This window comes from Oculina patagonica, chromosome 14 (assembly GCF_052425735.1).
Source record: "Oculina patagonica isolate OP01 chromosome 14, crgOcupat, whole genome shotgun sequence".
NCBI classification, from domain to species: domain Eukaryota; kingdom Metazoa; phylum Cnidaria; class Anthozoa; order Scleractinia; family Oculinidae; genus Oculina; species Oculina patagonica.
In genome coordinates, this window is record NC_135771.1 from 22,944,009 (window position 1) to 22,969,303 (window position 25,295).

The 25,295-nt window shown below is 38.8% G+C and overlaps 1 protein-coding gene and 1 non-coding gene across 2 annotated transcripts; both read right to left on the reverse strand.

Moving 5' to 3' along the window:
• Nucleotides 1-1,000: 1,000 nt before the first annotated feature.
• LOC144639219 (chondroitin sulfate ABC exolyase-like) lies at nt 1,001-24,701 on the reverse strand. Its single transcript, XM_078498500.1, has 16 exons — nt 23,049-24,701; nt 22,399-22,553; nt 21,444-21,602; nt 19,715-19,951; nt 17,890-18,118; nt 14,931-15,118; nt 12,868-13,027; nt 11,554-11,782; nt 10,359-10,606; nt 8,587-9,253; nt 7,835-8,066; nt 7,186-7,336; nt 5,501-5,700; nt 4,515-4,688; nt 2,816-2,977; nt 1,001-1,404 (listed from the first exon to the last, which is right to left on the reverse strand). Exons 1-16 carry the CDS (start codon nt 23,263-23,265, stop codon nt 1,204-1,206), a joined length of 3,609 nt encoding a protein of 1,202 aa, XP_078354626.1. The 5' UTR covers nt 23,266-24,701; the 3' UTR covers nt 1,001-1,203.
• Trnag-acc (transfer RNA glycine (anticodon ACC)) lies at nt 10,102-10,175 on the reverse strand. The gene has a single exon. It is a non-coding gene; the product is annotated as a tRNA-Gly (tRNA).
• Nucleotides 24,702-25,295: the final 594 nt, after the last annotated feature.

The window sequence follows — 25,295 nt, forward strand, 5'->3', positions numbered from 1 at the left end:
ATAAATAAATAAATAAATAAATAATATCTCTCTTTCCACATATACCTGTGGTATTACTTAAGATTTTAGCTTATGCTACATTTTGTTTTATTTTGTGGATAAGGAGTATTAGAGTGCTGTATTTAGAGCTGTGCTTGACGCAAAAAAGAAAATGTTTTTAGCTAAGTCACAGGTTGGGTCTGTTCTTAGCATGTTCTGGAAAATTTTCGTCAATCCCAAGGTTCTTTATAATTTACTTATTAGAAAAAGAGCGATTACACCAATGCAAGTACGTGATGTTCAAGTAACTAAGTTGTTTCCTCTGTTTGAGGAATAACACGGTTTTGTTGACAATCGAAATACGAGGAGCAAACAAATAAGCGTGCTTTCGAAGTTCGACCATTTGGGTAAACTTGACAGCACCCATCTTCTGCTCAAGACGTGGGATTGTGCGTCCGCATTATCAACCAGCGGTTACATAAAAAACGGTAGCGCCCTCCTTTTTGTTTTTTTTTTGTCTCCCTCCCCTCCCCCTTTCTGGTATGTTGTTTTGTTGGTTGGGGGGGGGGGGGTTTTTTTTCCAAGGGACACTGTCACGGGGATTTTAATGCTTTTCGGTAAAAAGATTTTTTTTTTTTTCTTTTTTACTATAATTGGCGAAAAGGTCTTTTCGCACATAAAATGCACCTAGTTCATCAAGATGGAGATATAAAGTAAGTTGTTGTTAAAGGAAGAAGGGAGCCATAATAATTTATAGGTGTTTTCCCAGTCCACAAGGACAAAAAATTACAAATTAAAATATATTTTATTTTTAATTAATTTAGAATTTAAGCACTTTTATCCTCTTACAATGAATATAATTTAGTTTAAATTTATTTTGATTTAATTCGTTTTAATTTTGTCGCTTATCGATGCTTATATACACCTAATTGAAGAAACATTGACCCGTACAAAGCATAAACCATGAACGATGCGATCAAATGTTTACTGGGAAATCGGAAAAAAGTAATCCCAGCTGTCTATGACAGATTAAACGTTATAATACGACAGGTTGCATAAACCACGCTCTTAAAGCTCCAAAGTAAGAAAACATCGTGATTATTAATACATGGAATATTACTCAGCTTGCCAATGCTGTCTACCGAGAATGCCATAAGGTCTTATCGTTTATGGTTTATACTTTTTACAGGATCAACATTTCTACAATAATGTTTAGTCAATTCATTAGACTGGCCGGGTGAGCTTGACTTCTTTACTGAATCCTTTTGACAGCTCTTTAAACCTGATAACACGTCCCGTTGTAGCTGTGCGGTTTCCCTCTTTAGGTCTGACCTCTACATGGCTTGTTTTTACCATTTCTTGAACAACTTCTCCGTTCACTCTCACGTCTTCTGTAGCCACATGGACGTCGTTTCGGAGAGTGACCTGAGAACGTTCCAAAATATTTTATGGGGCATAAGCTTCATTTAGCTTCAACATAATTATATAAATACTATTACAAAGACAAGACCGCACAAAGTCTAGAAATTTAAATCAAAGTGAATTTAGCTTGTTTAAGATAATAATAATACAACTAATTTAAGTAATTCTGAACTTATTTTTTAACTAATTAGACCTAATTAATTGTTAACTACCAATCTTTATATCTATTTTTTTAATATTAGTTTATATTTTATATTTGTATTTATGTTAGTGTTCCCAATTAGCTATCCTTAGCTTAATACTTAAATAAAGTCTATGTTGTGTTGTGTTGTGTTGTGTTGTGTTGTGTTATGTTGTGTTGTGTTATGTTGTGTTATGTTATGTTGTGTTGTGTTGTGTTGTGTTGTGTTATGTTATGTTATGTTATGTTATGTTATGTTATGTTATGTTATGTTATGTTATGTTGTGTTATGTTATGTTGTGTTATGTTGTGTTGTGTTATGTTATGTTATGTTATGTTATGTTTCGGCCTTTCTTGCATGCGTTATGGTCATAGTTTGATTCGTTGTCGGTTAGTTTATTGTTGACTACTTTTTTGCGAAATGAAGTAAAGTTTTAATGTTTTCTCGGTCAAAACACCTGACATTTGTCAAGCTATTTGTGTTACAAGTGCAATTTAAAATATGTATATTTGTTTCAAATTGGTTATTGTCTGATAGAGTAAATAAACAAGCGCTTTATTTGATCTGTTATAGTCATCCATGTATAGTCATCATGTAATCTACAATGCGATGCCTTCTTTAATTTGATTTTATGTCCTCCAAGCCTAAATACGGCGTCAAAATCGCCAACCTCCAAACCCTTTCTTCCCCTAAGCCTTTCACCGCACCACAAATACCATACATGACAACCCTAACTTTAAAGTAGCTAACAAATATAAATGTTGTGAGTGAATTAACTTCCCCTCACAATATCGTGTGTAATCATGACAACGCCATGTTGCACTCATTGTCAAAGACAGCCATGACGTTGATGCCTAGCATCTATTATCTTGTTTCTAAGGTTGTTGTTTATTTTACGCGGAAAATTAGCTGTCTCGTCGAACGCTAGAACTGCAAAAAGTTCAGAATGCCGTTTTCAAATAAAGTGTATAAATATAGAACAAATAAAGAACGAAGCCAATATCCCGCTATCTTTGATCTATTATTATACGGCATAAAGAACGCCATTATTCTTGCGGGACACAGAATTAATCACGCGCGGGACTGGGATGGATAACCCCATCTTACCCGCTCGGCTAGCCAATTGCATCGCAAACCTTGGTTCCTCTTACCCGCTTGCTAGCCATATTATAAATAGAGTAAATAGCTCTAAAATGTAACCTGCTACAAATAGGTTGAGATGTTCACAGTACCTGTACTTCCACTGGCATACTGACAGAGTAGAACCTTTCTTGGCCGTTAACCTGACTGCCCCATTCAAGATCCCTGGTGATGTTAAAATTCAGATTTGGAGAAGAAACCGCGATGAACAAGTTAATGCTGTCCACCTCTTCCACCATTATAATACAAGGAACCTGCAAAATAAACCAATAACAACGTGCTACAGTTATTTTTCATGGGAGGCGCGGTGGCCTAATGCTAAGTGTGCTGGACTGCGGATCGAACGGTCCGGATTCGAGCCCTAATGGGAGCACTGCGTGTATTCTTAGGAAAAACACTTTGCTCTCATAATGCCTCTCTCCATCTCAGGTGTATAAATGGGTACCCGTGAATTTACTGCTGGGGGTAACCCTGCGACGGACTGGCATCCCATCCAGGGGAAGTGGAAATAGTCCTAGCCGCTTAATGCACTGAAACTGGGATAAGCTCCGGCCTGATGGGCCACTGGCTCGAACGCAGACTTTTACTTGCACTCACCGTTGACCATGGCATATCCGGGAATTAAATTGGTTGTTTTATCCTTAATTATTATAAAAACAGTGTTTCTAGAGGGCCTATGGGCTGACAGCTGACCCCGGAAATTTTATGTCCCAAAAAAAATTAGCCCGAAATCCGAATTTCGAGGACTTGATTGCTAGTTTGTCAAAAAATAAATTTCTTTTAATCCAGCAACGTTTTCCTTGCAAATCTTGTCAATTTTTCAAACAAATAAAAAAACTTTTAGACGTCAGTGGTGTCACAATTAATAGTCTTGCTAGTTTCGTCGCTCCCTTTCTATTTCTGGTATCCATTGCGTTTCAAAGTGATTGACAAAGTCATGTCACAAGGTTATGCAAAGGGGTCATGTAGCAGCTCCCGGGGGGGGGGGGTACTCCCATGGCCAACGGGGAGGCACGCCCGAAAGGGGACCTTTCAGGCTCCAGGTAATAAAAGGGTAGGGATTTCACACATTAGGAATGAAAGGGAGGGAAATCTGCAAATGAAAAAGACCACAATAAATATTTCGAGCAGACGCAACTTTGGCTGTATCGTCTTTATTAAGCGCACTAAAAATGACAATAAAACTTCCCGTTTAGGTAAATGTAATGTCGAGGAATGAAAGGGGTGCCGCAAAAAAGGAACAAAAGGGACGAACAAAATGGAATAAAAGGGAAGGGGGGACGGGCGGAGCCCCCCGATAAAACTTTTCGAGTACCCCCCCCCCCCCGGGAGCAGCTCTCGCAAGGTCTGGTATGAATGGCGCGAGAACAATAAAACAAACAGGAACAAAACAATAGCAACCAGTAGAATTAAAGCTTACGAGAGCTGCTCCACTACTGATGTAAAGGATTTATTGCAGGGTTTGATTCCCGTTCTGACTACTGCTTGATGCTGTTTCACTGTAGACTCGAGTTTAACTCCTCGTCCACGCTTGTAAGATCCAATTGGTTCGCCTCCTGCCAGTTAGGATTTTTAACCTTGTTATGTTTAATTTGTAACATTCGTTTCTAATGCCTTGGCCCCATTTCCACTTGTGCTAAATAAGTTATCAAGGATAAACAAAAGTCTTTTTAGCCAGCCGTTATAGATCACCATCGAATTTTTCTTTGTCGTTATTGGCCAAAACGTATCACGTGGCACAGCTTTGGACAGGCATTAAAGGGGCTATGTTTATAATTATAAGAAGCTTACCTTGTTGACGCGCTTAACAGGACCAGAAGTGCGAGCATTTTTGTCAAAGAACACATATCCATACTGTGTCTGACCTGACCTGGGACAGTCATTGATCTTCACTGCGTGCGCCATCTTGTCTTTCTGGAGTATTTCGTAAGCTTTGTTGTCGCTTGCTTGTCTCTTTGCTAAATGCTATTGTACGAAGAAAAATGCATAATCATTGCAACAACAGAAACAACAACGACAGCAAAAGTGAAACGGATATTTTAAAATATATATTATTCAGCAAATTGTCACGATGCCCAAATATGGTCAAGACGTCCTTGTTTTCCGTCATCCGTACATATTGATAACAGATATCCTGCGATATAAGTAGGTTGCCACAATTCGTCTGTTGTATAACGCAAAGCGCTGCATAACCACATTATTTTGTAAAATATGTAAAATATTTTCGTTGAATAATAAAACGATTATCCTGCTCAATCTTGCGGAATATCGTCTGATTTTAGCCTACTCGGCTTACGGCCTCGTCGGCTAAGTTCCGGCGATATTCCGCGCGAATATGCAAAATAATTGTTAAATACTAATTTGGGGGGGGGGGGGGGTGGTGCAAGTTGCAACGGTGTAATATACGTGAGTGGAGGACAGGGGTGCGGGAGCCCTAGGAGAAAAGGGGCGGGAAGCGGGATTCCTAAGGTGGTGGGAACCGGGAGAAAATGAGTCAAATTTCGCAACATTTCGTTATATTTCTCCATAGGTATGGGACAAATTTAAGAGGAGAGAACGGCTACGATAAGGGGCAGGAGACGGGAGTAAAAAATACGAGAAGCGAGAGTAAAAGGCACGGGAGAAGGGAGGCTCGTCCCTCCTGTCCCCTTCCACACGCGAGTACTGCAAAGAGTGGTTCCATGAGCTGTGACTTGACATAGTTGTTTAGCGTCAAACGTGAATTTACTGGGTTTCACAGAAACGATAAATAAAAGAAAAACATGGCAGTACATTACCTGAATGTAATTTAGAGGTTTGTCCACCATTATGGCGTATTCATAGCCCTTGTCTGTCGGATTGTCACCGTGGTTCAGCCATGCTGTGGCATATCGTGCTGATGTTTTCTTTGATCTTTCTCTCTGATCCCTGGACGTTTGTAGACTGATCTTTGTATTCAGTCCCTGACTGTTAGCTCGCGGGATGTAGTAACCGTTGCCTTTTATTGTGAAAAACAAAAGAAGAGATGAGTATTTATTATATAAACATCAGTGAAATACCAGGAAATCTTTCGCACGAAAAAATCATATCTTCACACGTGAAAATAACATGTTATTTTCACATGTGAAGATATCGATTTCGAAACATTTTCTGACAAGTTTGCCCTGTTTCAATACTGAATGAGCCAAAGTAAATCAATATTAAGTCGAAACATCTTCGGATCTTCCTCGGCAATCTTCGGCAATCTTCGGATATCTTCGGAAATCTTCGGAAAATCGTCAAAAACATCGTAATTAGTAGGTTTATATAATAAACAGAATATTACATGGTTGCTTGGAGATATGAAATTTATCTTCGAGTGTTCAAATCGATATCCCACTCGTTCGCTGCGCTCACTCGTGAGATATCGATTTGAACACTCGAAGATAAATTTCATATCTCCGCGCAACCATGTAATATCCTCTATTTATAATGGTATTAGGACTGAGTGGAGTCCAATTCGGTCTGTAATCATACGAGTGATTAACAAAATCGGACGATTGCGTAGCGGGAGTCCGATTTGTTTAATCACGAGTGTGATTACAGACAGAATTGGAGGAAAAAACTATAACAAAATTTTCGAACGTGATTTGTTATCAGCAGCCCGATTTGAGCACTAATTGGACAGTGTAGGCGTCATGCTTGTAATTGGACAGTGTAATAGGTCAGTTTACACGTCATGTCTGTGTAATTGGACAATACGCGTCATTTTGCGCGCGCTGTTGTTGTGCATTTGTTGACTAGACTGTTATGTTTTTCTGTATCCATAAAGACGTTAGACCATTTAACCGAAGATTAGTTTCTTTCTCAAATTTTGACATAGTTTTGATTAAAAGGGACTTTGTCTTGGATTTTAACAGATTTTTGAACTGCCAAAATTTACATATGCGTCGCAGGAAATTTAAAAAGAATGAACCATTTTTATTAAAAATTGCCATTTTAAAGGGGCTAGGTCACGGTATTTTAGGTAATTCTATTTATTTTCACTAATTAAGAGCTGTAAACTTCAAATTGGCAGAGCAAAAGTCTTTTATTGGCAAAATCACCGCCACATTTCAAACAAGGATGATTTTCAAGCATTGTAAATGACACTTTTAAACAAGCTGAGATAAACTTGAAAAAAGTCGAGTCAACGTTTTTCGAGTATAGCAGAATGCAATCCGTTTTTAATCTTCTCGAATCTTGCCCATCCATGGCCCTTTTTGGCCTTTCTGTGTTTCTTTTGAGTTCTTCTACATTTTTAAGCTGTTATTGTGATATTTCAGTTAATTTATGACCAGTTGGTCAGTGCCGAAATTGCCTAAAATTGCGCGTAAAATTGCGCTCGGAATATAACAATCCAAATATTGCAATTTTCAAATGAATGCGCGAACGCTTTCTACAATACGAATCATAGTGAGTTACACGTTTCAACCCTTATGGGTTTCTGGTACACGTTAGTTACCGTTAACATCCATCAGAGTAGCCGCAAAGTCTTCTGTCCCAAAATCAGAAGGCTGTTTAGTTAAGTCAGTGTTGAGCGAGTGGCTTATTTCGTTTATGAAGATTGATGACGGATTACTAGCATCTAGTAGCTTGTTCTGAAACAGTGTAGTCTGGAATAAAAATAAAAGACAAATATCACTTTGTAGTCCGTTAAATGTGAACAACAACTTAACCAAACAACGTACATTTTTTGATCACAAGATGTTCGAGATTTTTAGAGATTTTAAAACAAACAAAATTGCGAGTAAAAGAAGTCTTTCTCAGGAAATCAGAAGCGTAGGAAATATAATGCAATCAGATTCTCAGATTCACGACCAAAACTCTTTTCTGCAAGTCCATATCGCGAGCGCACTCGCCTCCTATTTGATACCAGCGTCCTGACTCGATTAGTTAGATTAGATGGTAAAAGTATAGATGTTAGTTACAACCCTTTTTTTGTTTACTGAAACGATTATCCATCATGTATCAAAACTGAGTTAAGTAGGCGTTACAATTTGAAGAATCAAGCAGGCAAAGAAAGGAAGGAAGGAAGGAACAAACGAACGAACGAACGAACGAACGAACGAACGAATGTAAGAACGAACAATCGAACGAATGAATAAATGTACCTGAGTGATATAAGGCGAGCTCCCGGACGAGGTGATACCCGAGCCTAAGCATATGATGACGTAATCGGAAAAAAACACGCTCTTTTTGAAGGCAAAGTCAATGTCCAATTGAAAGGAACCGTCTGGAAAGCGATAAGGGGGCCGAGAAAACTCCATTCCGAAGACCCCTGTTGGGTAATCTCCGCCACCTACCAATGTTACTCCACCAGCCAATTTCATAGGTTGGTAATATCTGAGGAGATATTCAAAATATTATCTGGTTGATTGTATTACAAATACAGAAGCCAGGGGACGGGGGAGGGGGTATTAGTACAATGCCTTGGCCTAATGCATGGGAACTTAAACTTTAAACAAAATTTCTAAGGAACAAATATGGTTTCTAGTTGCTTCTTGTATGAGCCTATCTCAGCGTTTCGGCACGTTTTTCTTTGTTCCTGAATTTTCTTATATCTTGTAGAATTGTTTCCTGAGTGAATATATGAAACATTACAGAGCGACTTTCGATTGAGTGTCGTAAAACCAAAACCAAAATAATTTTTTTGCCAATCACAGAAGACACTCGAAGCAATTACATGTAGCCTGCACGAAGCGCGGGAAAACGTGTGCGAGCGATTCGCGACTGGTTTGGGCTTTACTTCTGATTGGTTGAGAAAGTGGCGTGAGTTTTTTCAACCAATCACGAAGCGTAGTACAACCAAAGCAAACTCGAACTACTTTCTATACACACTTCATACGTTTTTACGTTTTCATACCTATAATTGTTGCTGATTAGCTGATCTAAATCCATTCTGATAGTGGTAGTACCCGGATGTCGTGTCCAGTCCCAGCCGTTGTCAATATCGTGCGTTTTAAGAGCCTCCTCGCTGTTGGCGACAAGAAGGGCGCCATGACTCTGATAAAGCCCAAACAAATTCTCATTGCCTGAAGCTTCAAAGTCCCAAACATAATTGTTAAATCCTTTAACACTGACCGTCCAATCGCCTCTTCTGTGCACGATAAATGCTGCATAGTTTTTCGTCCAGCAACCCTTAGGAGAGCTCTCTGCTGCTATACTCATCGCAGCGGCCTTAGCGCTAATTTCCTCGAGGATATTGATCGAGCCAATAGAATTCAGATAATAAATGGGGAAAATTTTTCCGTCTTCCAAGCAGTCGCTAACCTCACTATTTGCTTCATCGTACAGTCGCAAAAACATCTTTATGCTTGCACTGTTGAGAGTAGAAATTTCTCCTAGGGAACCATCATCGTTTAAAGATGGCGCCGTGGCGCCGATGTAGGCATACGCGGGGAAGTTCTTCGCCAGAGCGGCACGACTAAAGCCTGGAAATCGACCAGAAACGCTGTTTGGAGAAGAGTATTTCACACAGACAATTCTCATTACCTCGAGTCCTTTCTTTAAATGTTCCATGGTTTCAGTACCTTTTAGAAGAAAAGACGGAATTAGTTTAAACAGCATTTTAAATTTGTAAGAACAGATTGACGGTCAAATGTCACCAAGACGAACGCGGCACTCAGGTTTGACAAAAAAGCACGTCAGTTAACCTCAGGGGAAAAAGAGCGACAAAAGATATATTCTATTCATTTAAACTGACGTTAAACTAAATAAACGATACATACGTCTTTTTACAATAACTGAGTGAATTATCGAGCGCTGATTGGCTAATTTTTATCATCAATAAGAGTAAAGACCAAAATTTTAATTTATGCTAGTCATTAGCGTGATTAGCGCGTATTGTCATATTTTCAATTTTTTAGCCAATGAAATTCTATTGAGTGTTGTCAGGAGCCAATAAGAGTTATTGACAATAGTTGCGCCCTAATTGCGTCAGTTTAAATAAAATTCAGAAGTTTTACTAGTTTACTTGTGTTTCTCTTTATTTAACCGTGCATTTGACATTTCTTGTCTTTTGTTATTGTAAAAAAGAAATTGACGTCCGTTTTTTTTCCAAAGTTTGTTGTGGATCCAACACAATTACATCATACATCACTTTTGTTCACCCTCGGATTTGCAGAGTAGCTTATACAGCTAATATCTCCAAGCATTCCACAGTACACAGCACAATGGGCAAAGACCAGACCACAACACCGGGAACTCCATGCCCTTCTCTTTACGATAAGTGTGTGGGTCTTTTACGTCCCCTGCTGAAGATGCAGGAGACGGGGCCTACGGTTTATCGTCCTTATCCAAGAAGCCTAAAATGTCTAACCATTTGTAGATGTCATTACAGGCAGCATATTCTACTCAGTTATTTAAAGACCCTGAGTTTTGCTCCGGTCTGGGACTCGAACCCGAGACCACCCGCATGGTAGTCCGGCGCTCTACCAACTGAGCTAACCGGTCGGCGGCTGATGTTATGACGCAATTTACCACCAATAAGAGGACAGACCCATAAAAAACTGTCGTCAATTTATTAATTTTCCTGGGTCTTAAATTTCTCGAACTTTTTGCAATCCCGAAAATTGCGTCTTGTGGAAAGCCGTAACAATAAGGTTTATGTGTAAGTAATACATAAATGACTCTTACTGAAAGCAAATGATGTTCCACTGAGCAGATACTGAATAAGTGCAGCCTTGTGAAGAGCATGTGGGGTGTATGTAGAAGCGTAGTAGCCGTTGTGATGGAAACCAACATAGTCAGGCTTCAGAGTTCCTGCGAGTCCTTCATTTGGTGAGATGGCATTTGCGTACCATCGACCAAGTGCCTCCATGTCACGAATTTTCTGCTGTTTTTGTTCTGCTGTGTTGGTAGGCATCAAAAGGACGGCAAACAACCTACGAACAGTTATGACAGGGGAAGTGTTAGGGTTAACTTTTTTTAATGTTACAGCGAAGTTTCATTGTAAGCTGATACCTAAAATTGTATTGCTTGCTGTTTTACACCCACCCGCTCCTATGTATTGTAGGCCCTAAGCTATTGAAGGCGAAACTTGGACTTAAAATTCAGTAGCTTTGCATACACAATGGTTACCCTCGCTCATTAGTTTATTTTGTCAACTTTTGTTCAGTTACAAGGAAGTTTTGACACTGAAACGGTCTATTCTTTGTGATACGTACATGTTTGCTGTATGCAACAAGTGTAACAAAAATATAAAGAACTGTACAATAAGCCATTGTTTAACGATTAGGGTCTTGTAAACCATTGTTTCTTTTAAGTGCTACTAACGATTAGGGTCTTGTAAACTATTGTTTCTTTTAAGTGCTACTAACGATTAGGGTCTTGTAAACCATTGTTTCTTTTAAGTGCTACTAACGATTAGGGTCTTGTAAACTATTGTTTCTTTTAAGTCGCTACTATGATCAAATTTTCACCCCTTGCAATTTCAGGCGTTTCATAGATAGTTTCCGGATATATTCAAGCTTAAAAAAATCGTAAAATGTGCAAATTAGGGGACTGATGACGTCATCTACCCAACCCAATTTTATGTGAAGTACAAAAATTGAGTTATCTCGGTCATTTTTCTGCAGAAACCAATGAAACTTGGCAGACTAATAGTTCTAAAGGTGACACTCTTAAAGCTTATAATAAAATTATGTTACCATGGCAACCCAATCTTCCATAAAAAGGAGCTATAGGACCCTATAGGTTTTGTATTATTCAGTGTTGGTGTGATTATGAAATACACTAATCAGAACAACTAAACCGATGAATTCTATAGCACTCGGTTCAATTTCAATTACGTTTCACACAATTAAAGACACAAATACAGTAATTTATTTACCTCCATAACGAAATGGTTCTCAAACGATCGGCAGTCGTGCCAGCGTACTCAAATGGACTTTGGTAAATCTCGCCGAAGTCGTTGTACCATTTCATGGTAGCAACATAGTCAGACAGTTTTCCCTCGGCTTGCAATTCATTTTTCAGAAGAAATACTGCATTCATAAACCCTGCACCGGCGAAGTTCATCTCATGATGAAGTGTACCGAGGCCGCTACCTGCTGTAAAACCTGAGATATAGAATATTCGGCTCGTTCACTATTCAGATGACACAAAAACTAATAATAACTAAGTATAAACTATTTAACAATTCGATCACATTTTTCCATGGTCTACACTCTTTTACTGAAAACTAGCCATGGTATATTGCAGTTCCTGAGTTTTGATTGGTTTTCCGGCCATGGTAGATAAGCTCATATACTACGGACCATGTACGTGTCAGCGAAAACAGCCTTGGAACTCAAGCATTGCAATTCTTTGCCTGTTTTAAATAAAACAATTATTCCACTCACGCTTGTTGGATAGTTAAAGCCAACTCGGCGCTTCTCGTTGACTATTTACCATCTTATATCCAACGCGCGTTCATGGAATAATTATTAAATAGACCATAGAAATAACGTCATATTGTATAGCATCAGTCTGTAATCACAGCTCTAGTCTGTTAAAATATAAGTTTCGTAAATTTTGTAAGCATTGTTAATGTTTGTACCGCGTCTAAAGTTTTAGCAATATCTTATATATACGTAAGTATTAAAAAAATAAGTATTACATTTTATGAGTATAAACATTATAACGCTAGTAACATAGATACCGTATTGTAAGTATTTTGTTTTAAATAGTTTAGGTGTCGTGTTGTAAGTGGCATAAGTATTGAATTGTACTGTAAGCAGACTAAGCTTTGTATAGCAAGTAATAATTAGCGAACGACTGGCTCTGTTAGAACAGTTTTGTGTATGTGTTGCAATAAAAAAAAATAAAAAAATAACGTCATAAAATGTTCCTCAAGTGGAACCACGAGCCGTTAGGCGAGTGGTTTCACTGCAAAGTTTTGGACATTTTATGGCGTCATTTCTGTGGTCTTAGAGTCTAGATAATGGGAAAATATAGTCGATTTGTTTGATACAATAAAATTAAAATTTAGCGGGCGAATTAGATTGAAACTCTAAGAGTAATTGTAGCAGATTTAAACTTTTTCCTAAGTGCTTTGAAACCTTTTTCATATCCTTTCTTGTTAGCAAACACGTCGCGCAAATTAAAAAGATAAAAAAAAAAAAACAGGGAGAGAGAGAGGAAATATGTATACACAAAAACTCACCTTGATCCTCGATATATTCTAGAAGTAGAGTTAAGCGTTCCCATCTCCTCTCATTTACTGCTTTAATGGCTTCTTTGACTTTCTCTAGTGTGTATGGAGTTGTTGTGCCCAACGCGTTTATGAACGTCTCTTGCATGTTTTGATCGCCACCTGCTATTTTCTGGGGGAGATATGAAGTAAAACTCTTAAGTCGGTGATTTTCATTCTAGATTTTACCTTTAAAGTTTTATCTGTGTCAACCATTAATTTTAAACAGAAAGATTTTACCTACCTTTAATTAATACTAGTTTTTAAAATTCATTTAGATAGCTTAATAATTGTAAATATTTTTAATTTAATTGTTAAGAGGTTATAATTGTAAATAGTTTTAACTTTTATGTACTTTTAATTTACACGACCCCACAAGCTTGTAAGCTTTAAACTTTATCGTGTTTAAATAAAGGCAACTCCTTTAGAGGAAAAATTACACAGATAATACAGCGGAAAAGAGATGGACTTTGCAGGATACGACACTTTGCCAATTTCAACATGTTTTTGATGTATATTGATTGTTCACCAGAGCCAGGGTTGTTTACCTCGACCTAGGTGAGTCACTATCCAGTGAATAGCGTAGTTTGTTTTGTCGACGTTTTTCTACTGGATAGTGATTTGCCAGCATTATCTTCTTTTTGAAAAACCAGTCCAGGAGTTTATGTAGAGAGTAAACCTATGATCAGACAAAAGTATGCGAGGAAAAGGTCTACATAGGCCCGGTGAGGGGGTACGCCCATGTGAAAGGGATAGGGGTGCTCTTGGCGGACTTTGGTCTCACACTGTGTTAATGGTTCAGAGCAATTGATGGCAATGTTTTTATTGTCAGTGTGACCGTTTTAAAATGGTATCCTTATAAGGGGTGAAATAAAGCTTGAACCACATTTAGATTGGTCTGTTTTAGGGTTTTAATTTAAAGTTTCCGAATAGCATCCTCGCCCATTTAAGGCGGGCATACATCTGAATCTGAATGAAATTTTAAGAGGTTTAAAGAAAACTATTTTTGGGATACCAACATACAGTTGACCCCACGCAAGCGCACTGCAGGTTGTCATGGGACTGTTCTAGTGTCCATCTACTACTATTTTCTTATTTTAAAACTACCTTAAATCTTCAATATTTCTTATTTCCCTCAATTTTACTAGTCTTTTGAGAAAAACCATTTCCTCCCAGACCAAATTACCAAAAAATTCACAAAACTTAGAATCATGCGATGAGTGAAGGGGAGGGTTTTTGGATTCCTTGAGATGCGAACGAGATATTTCCGTTAGACCCATGTTAAGCGGCGGGAAAAAAGGCCTTCAGCTGAAACCCCGCCTTAACTCTTTCAGTGCTAAAGTCGACTTTTGTCGACATTTGGAGGAGCAGTCAATGAACCACTTGTGACGTCATCAATTTAAAAGTCAGCAGATTTTGGTGATAAGCATCTGATAGAGCTAGCTTTGACCTTTTCAAAGAACTATTCATTTTGCGTATCGGTCGCATCCTAACAGAGTTAATCGAGAAAAAGTCAATCACTTTTTAGTGCAAAATCGGTGCTTAAAAAGGCCAAAACACCTGTAAAAGATCGAGGTCCTCTTGACAGGGTTTACCAATATTTTAATCAAAACTTTTTTGGTCTAAAGGAAGGATGGATACAGTAGAAAGAAGTGGAAATAACAAAGCCAAGAGAAACGAAAGGAAAAGGAAGAAAAAAAAACGATTTCGCAAAAAAAAAAAAAAAAAAAGTCCAAATTTTGGCTTATGCGCATGCACCAAAGTTCATTTTTGTACATTTTTTAATGGAATCTTCATCAAAATCTTGCTGCATTGTGGAAAAGTGCATTTTAAGCAAAGTTAAGGGAAATTCAGGATCGTAGCATAAAAATTTCAGTTTAACGGTAGAAAAAAACCCTGTTTTTGGAGAAATTTAGCACTGAAAGGGTTAACGTGGGAGTCCACCGTGGAGATCTAGATCGCTTAATTACTTTCAATATAAACATCTCAAACAAAACAAACAAGGGATATCATAGATAGTCAGGCAGCATTCAAACCTCTATAGCGTCATTCTTGTCGTCCTCATCCCTGTTCAAGTTAGACAGCTGGTCAGCGGCTAAATCGTTGATATCCACATCACGTGATCGTACGTGATAATCCAATGCCATTGGAAGCAGGACTCTTTTCATGACGCTGCCAAGCCACTCGTCGTTAAATTCAGACTCTTGGGCAAAAAGAGGTTTACCTAAAGGGTTAAAAAGTAAACTCTTATGAAGATAAACTTCCATTTATAGGGGCTATGTCACGAAGGGTTTGCGAATTTTTGGTCTAAACTGATCTAAATTAGTAGTAGGCAGCTTAACCCATGGAAAACATTATCTTTGAACACCTAAAGGAATATTTAATTATAATTTTCGGCGAGAAATCAAACCACGGCTATAAATATCTACTTTTAAAGACACCCGGAAACGGAAGTTGCAATCCATTCCCATCTTAGCCATCCGCAGCCAAAGACACTTGTTAACAGTTTCAGTGCTCTAATATAGCAATATTTAATTAAAATGGACTATTATTTTTAGGTTTTCTGCGACACAAATAAAAACTGTAATCGGTTTCCATCCTAGCCATCTGCAGCCAAAAAAGGTTGTTAACAGTTTCAGTACTCTAGTATACCGTAAAATTCCGGTTATAAGCCCCCCCGCTTATAAGCCCTCCCGGTTATAGGCCCATCATCCTAGAAACAAAAAAATACATCCGGTTATAAGCCCCCCCCCCCAGATATAAGCCCCCCTCTACCGGATGACAGTACTGAACAGGGCTAAATGTTGCTTTTTTGTACGTTTTTAACTTAAAAACGTATTTCGATCAACACTCCCGAGACTCGTTTCGAAACGTTTTTTTCCTTCCGCTTATAAGCCCTCCCGAATATAAGCCCCTCCGCTTATAAGCCCACCCAAAAACACTTACGAAGTTGTATAAGCCCAGGGCTTATAACCGGAATTCTACGGTAAAGCACAAATACATGTTTGACTGTTCGGAAATCTGTTAAAATCTGTGACAAAGCTCATTTTGGGATCCAGCATCTGACAATGATGTTAGATGGCAATTTCGTGATCTAAGTAATGGCATTGACGCTATCCTGCACCCAGTTCTCGCCAGCAAAAAAATGAAATGACACAAGACCTTCACCCTACAGTATTCATGCTTCTTAGAGCGGTTTTCACTTGAGTGTCGAAAGTAATTTGCGTTTGCTTTGGTTTTGCGTTCACTACGCTTAGTGATTGATTCGCGCCACATTCTCGGCCAATCAGGAGTAAAACCAAAACCAATCGTGACTCGCTCGCGCACGTTTTCCCGCGCTTCGTGCCAACTACATGTATTTGCTTCGAGTTTTGATTGGTTCACTGGATTGTCTGTTTCCTTTGTGATTGGCCAGAGTAATTACTTTGGTTTTGGTTTTACGACACTCAATTGAAAACTGCTCTATGAACATGTAACAAAACGGTTAGTTCCAATTTCTTGAGAATAACCAAAAAGCACTGCAGTCACTAACACAAAGTGGCGGATCCAGACCTTCAGATAAGCGGCGGGGGGGGGGGGGGGGGGATCATCCAGACCCCGGAATAAGGGGCGCCGGCTTACGAAGATAATTTTCCTCGTGCCTACGGGCCTTTATCTGGCTTAAAAATAAGGTGAGGGCCCGGGCCCCTTCCCTAGATCCGCCACTGAGTCACCTACTACGTACGGCACCAGACTCGTACCCAGTCGCTTCTCTTGCTTTTTGAGCGGTGCGCAAGGCATCAAGGGAAGGACGAACTTATTTTTTTTCTACGTCCTTCCCATCATCCTCTTCGAACGCAGCCAAAAACGAAAAAACGAGTAACGACTGGGTACGAGTCTGGTACGGCACAGCAAAATGGCCTGAAGGCACAAGAAACCGTCCCTGAGGAAAACCCACAGGCAATACTGTTCATTTGCGAGGCAAGTTTCTCTTATAGCTGGAGAGTTGATATTTCATATTCAGGTGCATTTTGTCTATAAGATGCTTTACGTTGTGTGCCTCATCTTTATTTATTTCAATATCGATCAGTCAGATCGATACGAACAGACCAGAGATTTCAGTATCGTATTGTTTTTGGTCCTTATTTGAGGTCATTCCCCCGTAATAGAACTGAATAAAGATTCTCAGCCAAACTTTTCCTACCGGCTTATTCTTTGAAGGTAACTTAAAATTTGAAATAAAAAAGGAGGCTTACCATATTCGTTTAGGGACAGGAAGACCTTACATATACTGCATATTTCCTTAAAAATTTCTTTGCGAATACTTCAGAAGTACACGTTTCCGGTGGTAATTTATTTTCAAACATAGAAATGATCTGTATTTATTTTCTTGAAAGAATTTGATCACTACACTCAAATTACGAGAAGAAACTGATAGGTCACCGTGCTCGTTTACGTGAAAACGACGATTTATCTCTCGCAAGCCAAGCCGGATAGAATAAAACGCCATTTTCTTTACGTGCGTGCGTTAACGTAAAATTCTACGCAGCAAGGATGTTCAATACTAAACAATGACCTTAATCTCACTTTTCCCGCGTACTTCAAAGTATAGAATTTACAGATTTTACCAGAAATTAACAGCCAAAAATTTATATTTGTGTCTCAGGAAACCTAAAAATAATAGTCAATATTTATTGTAAATTGCTATATCAGAGCACAGAAACTGTTAACAAGCTTTGGCTGCCGATGGCTCGGATAGAAACGGATTGCAACTCGAAAAAGTTAGGCTAACGTTTTCAAGTTGTGTCCGTGCGTCATCAAAAAACCGTAGATTGATTTCTATCCGCAAATTAAGGTACTATCTTCCTTTAGCTGTTCAAAGATACTGTTTTTATGGTTTTAGTTGCCTACCGCTAATTTCAGAACAGTTTAGACCAAAAATCTGCGAAATCCCCGAGACATAAGGTGTTCCGGGTGTTCGCATTCCTACTTCATGTAACGCATAATGAATAATACCTGTGATAACACCTTCTGGGCTTTTTACAATCGTCAGGTTTTCGAACTCTTCATGCGCCCTGTCCACGTGTTCTTGTAGCGACTCCCACCTTTTCTTCGCATTCCCTGTAAACTGCACCGAACTCTGTGACTGTTTAACAAACCAATTTTCCAAACGCTTTTCGATCAGTGACAAATCCTTCAATTTATCTTCACTAGGCGTCGGTTCGGTGATGGCTGTTGGGGTAGCCTGTCGGGAAAAGAAGCAAAACAAACTTCAGTTTAGAAAATACTGCTTCCATCACCACCAAATCGACTGCATAGGAGGCGCAGCAGGGCGGTTGTGAGTTCAAGCATCTGTGAAACTTCCTTGGAAGTCTTCGGGAACCTTCGCTTATCTTTGGAACAATTTGTTTAATGTTCGGAAACGTTCGTATGGCCTTCAAACAATAATCGGAAAATCTTCGGAAATCTTCGGTCTAAAAACTACTCAGAATACAAAAAGTTGCTCCAAATATGAAAACCTGCCAAGTATTTTTGGGACAGTCTTAGCCCTCCCCCAACGTTCCAACGCTCCGCCGGCTCTGGACTGAAACCAGAGTTCTGCTTTGATAGCAGTTTTTTGCTTCATTTACAGTCAACTCTCTCTAAGACGGACACTTTCGGGACTGGCCTTAACTGTCCGTCTTAGAGAGGTGTCCGCCTTATAGCGAGTCAAGGTAACATGACACCAGTTATTCTGAGATAATAAAGCCTACCCTATGCACAATGCAACAAACCTTTGCAAACTGCAACAAGACTAAAATAATAAAAGGAAAAGTTGAGAGCTTTTACAAACTGTAATACTGTAAGTAGAAAACGATCTGTTTAGTGCCCATAGACGTAAGCAGAGAAGGAATCCGTTAAAGCGTCATTGTTTTTAGTTAGTAAGCTTGGTATACAGTATCCTTAGAGCGCTGAATAACTTTGCTTTAGGTCGATACGAAGTTCGGAAGTATTTTCACTAATAAAACATGATAACAAACACTTCTCAAGTGTCCGTTAATGATTTTAATGTGTCCGTTGTCCGTCTTAGAGAAGTGTCCCTCTTATAGGGAGTTTGGTTACAGTAAAATGACTGAAAAACGGCAGGGACCATAACCAGGTGTCCGATTTTTGGAGGTGTCCGTCTTATAGAGGCGTCCGTTAAGAGAGAGTTGACTGTATACATTTTTTGAAATTTGTGTGCTTTTGCAAGTTTAGTGACGATGATTTCACCCCAGGCGACAATCAGCTTGTTTCAAGTTGGAATGTCACCGGACGATCTGTAAACTCAGAATCTTACATTACTGCACTGGACCGGGTCACGTACGATATCGAATAATTGGAATCGAGTCTATCCTTGACATCCTCGTCAGAACAATCGCGACACGAAAACTAAAGAATTCGACCGAATTCTTGACTTAGCCTGCGAGCAGGCTCACCTTGGGGCACGCGCGAATATACCTTGGGGCACGCGCGCGATCGCCCCTAAGAACGTGGGAGGCTGAGCAGGCTCTCCTTGGGGCACGCGCCGCTCCCGTGTAGCTCTCGTGCGTGCCCCAAGGTGAGCCTGCTCGCAGGCTATTCTTGACTCGGGGCTTATACCCCAGTAAACTATTTTTGGACCTTGAAAAGACTCTGAGAGAATGTGTTCCTAACCTGGAGAATTATATTAATTCATGACAGCGATGCTTGTTTTGTATTTTTCATGGAGTTTGCTGACAACCCAGCTTCGTTAGTAAGGGAGCGTTTGCTTCGCAGGCTATATATGAAAGGGTGAAGATTTGGACCATGGCCTCCCCCTCTGGATGTTATCCCAACGTACCTGACTCCAGCGATATGTCTGCTGCCAAAAATCATTCAGTGTGTAAATCCCTTCGCCAATTGTTGGTACTATTTTGTCCCGAGTCTGCTTGTTCAAGTTGTCCACCAGGCGCAAAATGTCAATAAACAAAGGATGAGTCGGCTCGGTAGTTTCGGGTGCGGTGATTATCAACTGATCAATTTTGTTTTCGGCAACCAACATGGACTCTTTGTAAGAGACCCAAATTCCACGCCAACCCTTAGAATATAAACAATAATGATAAAAATACAATTCATTATCACAAAAAAATAAATGGCACGCAATGCATGCAGAAGCGATAATGTTTCACGAGGGGTCTTACATAATTTTGAGGAAATTTTTCATTAACGTCAATAAAAGTAGCTGACACCTTGTGTTATCCAACTGCAGCTTACATTTTTTAAACATAAGAAGCAATGTTAGTGATTGTATAAATAGCAAAGTTAGAATCTGATCATTAGTCACTTTCTTCGTAGATTCGCTCAATTGAATAGCAGTAATATTTTAGTTAACATTTTTTTTTTTAATTTCCCTATGCTGTCTCAACAAAGAATGCCTTATACTGTGGTGCGACATCTGATAAACGACATACGATACGCGCGAGCCCTTATTATTATAAGAATTAGAAATTTCTGTCTACTAAATCTAATAGATCCCATCATATATAATTAGTCTCTTTCGTTTATACATTGTAGTCTTCCATTTTAACTGCACGGGAGTATTTTGCTTTTGTGTTCTACGCGGCGATTTCTTGTTAAGTTAAACTTGATTTCTGTTCGATTGCCCTAACAGAATAAAAGAGCCCGTCGTGCGATGGCAATAAGCGATTTCTGACGTCATCGCTTAATTATATGCTTTGTTCTTAGATCATAATAGCGACCTTTAGATTGGACTACGAGTACGAGATTGGCCGTTTTCACACTAGAAGACGGACAAATCGTCTAGACGGACAATTCTTCTGACGATTTGCTCGTCTAGTGTGAATTTAAGACGGCTTTTAGACGACTTGTCCGTCTAGACTACCAAGTCGTGCGCGAAAAATCGGCATCCCAGACGGCCAAATCGACGGACAAATTCAGACGACTTGTACGTCCAAAATCGTGTCCGTCCCGTTTTCACACTAGGCGACTTGTCCGTCTCAGACGATTTGTTCGCCCCTAATGTGAAAGCGGCCATTGAGTACGAGCACGAGCTTGCACACCAAATTCGTGTGTCTCATATAATCACTTAGCACACCAATCTTATCCCTAACCTAAAATTTATTTGTTAGTCAGAAACAGTTATGCTAGTTGTTTGGGGATAAAATTGTGTCGAAATTCCAAAGTCGTACTCATACTCGATCTCGTACTTCTAAGTTTTAGTTAAGATTGGCCGTTTTCTCACTAGAGACGGACAAATCGTCTAGACGGACAAATATTCTAAAAGCCGTCTTAAATTCACACTAGACAAACAAATCGTCAGACGACTTGTCCGTCTAGACGATTTTTGTCCGTCTTCTAGTGTGAAAACGGCCAATGAGAAGATATACCAGTCACTAGAGATTGTTTCGTCGCAATTCCAAACACCACGAGCTAGTCAAAAATACTCCACTCCGTGTCGTATTTATTTTTCAACTCCCTCCTCGGCGTTTGGTGATGAAGCACACTCTTTCGTGTTTAATATATAACTTCATATTTTTTTTCATTAAAATAAAAAAGTAATAATCTGTTACCTTGAAATCCAGACTGATGTTGAACTGAGATACAATTATCGGATTAGGCATGGTTTGTGTATCAACAAAAGAGACGTTTAGTTTTTCTCCAGGGCGTTTATAAGTATTGTAAAGCCACAACTTGATTCCTCCTTTTAACCGCTCTTTTCCTGTAATCCTCTGATAAATATAAATCAAAGAAAAACCATTAGTTAACGGTTAAATTATCATTTGAGGTTTTCTGTTCTAAAATTAATTGCTCACTTAAACAACTACTTAAAAGTCGGTCATCTCTACTCGTAATTATCAAAATGTATCACCATGTTAAAATACAATTAACTTTTTTAAAATTAAAAAAAAGCTACGTAGCGGTTATAGCGGCCAATATAATATTTTTTAACTCCGCAAAAAGTAAAACTGAAAACGTGAAAACTGAAATCATCTATATAGTATTCAGAGAACGAGTAAGCCATTGTGCAAGATAACAAAACGTTGCTCGCTAAGTTTGTCTCTAATCTGTATGTTATTTATCTTATTTACGCAGAGGCGGCGGCGCGTTTTTGAACGTTGGGGGCGGGGGGGGGGGGTTGCTAAGTTTTCCCAAAAATACTCGGCAGGTTTTCATATGTAGACAACTTGTTTCCGTACTAGCAACTTTTTGTCTTGGCTGAAGATCTCCGAAGATTTTTCGATTGTTGTTCGAAGGCCATACGAACGTTTCCGACCATTTTTCGAACCTTTCCGAAGAAAAACTGTCAAGGAAGACTTTCGAGGAAATTTGAGATGAAGATGATTGAACTCACTCGCGAGACGGAATATCTTGACAAACCAATTATACTCTGCGCTCGCGATATTTTCGGCAACAAAACGCGTTAACGTCTCCCCCACAAATTTTCGTTTAGAGGGGCTACAGCCCCCTTGCCCCCCCCCCCCTGCTCCGCCGCTTGTGTTACATATCAAAATATAACTAACGTACGTTGGAAGGGAATGAATGTGTTATTGCATCTCCACTCGCCCAAGTCCATTTTAATGAATGTGATCCGTCTTTAAAGCGAGAAGTTGTAAGCTCTAGGGTTGATGACTCGGACACTTCGAAGTCAGTTAGATGACAGGCATCCTCGAAGTTATAAACTTCGATTGAAAAGAAAAAAATTAACAAAGACAAATATTAGAAAGAGCAAGGTTGTAAATAAGTGAAAATAAATTGATGAATACAGTAAAAACACGCGAGTAGGAACCCTATATTTCCAGGTTAGCCTAAATAGGTTCTTACATAAAGGGTAGTTGACACAAATTTAGGCGACTGTTGCTAATACAACTTTTATTAGTATTTGGCCTTTCTCTTGTATAAAATTTAAATACAACAAAAGTGTTTATGTTAAAGTGAAGCACTATTCAATCAGAATATAACATTATATACATGTACAGTAATGCCTTGCCCATTTTTTCCCTATAGTAAATATTTGTAATTAATGTTAGAAAATAAGAACCCTTTTTCCGAATTTTAGGCATAATAGTTTTTTTACAAAGGAGGTCGAATTTGCAAATTTTGGTTCTTAAAAGTTAGGCTAATTCTGACTCGCGGGTTTTTACTGTATTAAACATCAATCGAGCCTCTATACTTACGGATATGGACACCTCTGTAATACGAACACCATCCAGTGACGGACAGAAAGGATAGCTTGATAGGTTCAAAGGATAGCTTGATAGGTACAAAGGATAGCTTGAACCAAATGATAACTTGAACAACGAGAAAAATAAGGACCACACGACGCTTAAAGCGCACCATTAATCTGAAAATCAAATGCATGATAAAGTCTTTAAAAGCAAATCGTAAAGCCATGTGTAATATAAAACAGCAGAGTTTTCTTGTAGAATTCTTCGCAAAGCCCTTTCCTGCTCAGTTGAATAGCTGTGACACGTTTCCCCGAAACCCTTTACCAATTTTTAATAGATGCTGCATTTTCATAATTTTTGTTGAGCTCATACTTAACAACGCTGTTTAATCGAAGCGTGGGACAGGGTTGCCAAAACTAGAGAACACAGCACTAAACCCCTTCCAAGCCAAACCATTATTTTGAACGATGTCTTAGTATCTATCCACTGAAATTCTAGGTAAAACTTTGGTTCGTTTACATTTTCTGGCCGTTACATTTTCTGACCCATTTTCCGTCGTTGAAACACGCACTGACATATTTTTAAGTCCAGCTGTGTTACCTAGTAATTTCTTTATTTACGGGTGTCGATGAAAATATTGTGCTTTTGAGTTTTGCTAGTTTAATGCGAGTTTTTTGTCTAATTTTTCAGTCAAACTTTGCTCATTTTGATGACCTCTTCAAATCAGACAATAAACTATCAAGTGTTGTTGTTCAGAAAGACACTATAGATTCGGGGAACTAAATTTCGAAGAGATATTTTCATTTGGATCACTGAAATATCGTGTACCGGTTGACTCTGCTTCCACAGAGGTCCTCACAATAGAGAAGATATCCCAAAGAGACTGCTTATGCAAATCATTCTTTTTTATACAGTTTGATCCAATTATTATCGAAAACTTCAAATTACTTTTATTTCTATTATATCGCAAACAGAAACACAGGGAATACGTGATACGTACCTTTATATTGTAGTTTTCGGCGTTTCGGCCATTGAACCTCCAACTAACGCATCGAGGCACACGTTCTTTGTTATTTTTCAAACGCAGTTGAACCCCATTATTTCGAACCGTCAGGGGAAACAAAAAATAGTTCGAAATATGTAGCGGGAGTTCGAAAAAGCCGACAGTAAATGTCTGAAGGGCAAATCCAAGGGGATTGGGTTTTAGTTGGGAAAATGGGAAATTCAAAATAACCGAGTTTGAATTAGCAAAGTTCAAATGTATATCGAGTTTAAGAATAAAAATAGCGGCAGAAGTTTTACACAACATTTCGATGTCGTCATGACATCGTTTTCAAGTGACAAAAAAATAACGGTTCAACAGTGTTATATATGCGGTGAGAGGTGTAATTATTTTCCTATTTATTTTTTATTTTTTGATTATTTATTCGAATAAGCGCCCAACCTCGGTCGGAAAAGTTAATAAGAGGGTCTCAATGGGGTTAACCGTTAGCGGTAAAAAGGCCGAAAATTTAGGCGTTAGGCGTAAAAATTGGAAAATTTTAACCTTTAGCCGTAAATTATGTTAACCGTAAAAAAATCGGCCAGTAATAACAAATAAAAGAGACTAGATCACGTCATCGTCCCAGAATGGTCCTTAGACCTAAAATATGTTTTTCAATAATGGGAATTAATTTTTAACTTTAAAAACAATGGAAATTAATTTTAAAATTCTGTTAACCGTAATGGAAATAAATTAACCGTTAGCCGAAAAAAAGCCAATATTTTAACCGTTAACCGTTAAAGCCACCACCCCATTGAGACCCTCAATTAAGCGCCCAGCCTCGAATAAGCGCCCATCCCCCCCCCCCCCCCCCATCCACTTCTCTCATAAAAAAAAAAAACTTTGAGGTGCAAAAGAAGTGTATTGATTATTATTGAAATGGCATTTGTAATTGACTTAGTACCACTAAGAGACTTCTGCGAGGACCAGAGAAATAAAAAGTGAAACTTTTGCTTTGGTACATCGTCACGTTTTATTATCATTCATTAGTTTGTTGCAAATAAACTAACTACTTGCTAAAAATGGTGAATTTTTTTAAAAAGTATACAGTTAACTCTCTCTAAGACGGACACCTTCGGGACCGGCCGCAGCTGTCCGTCTTAGAGAGGTGTCCGCTCTGTAGAGAGTCGAGGTAACATGACACCAGTTATTTTGAGATAATAAAGCTAAACCTTTGCACAATGCAACAAACCTTTGCTAACTGCAACAAGACT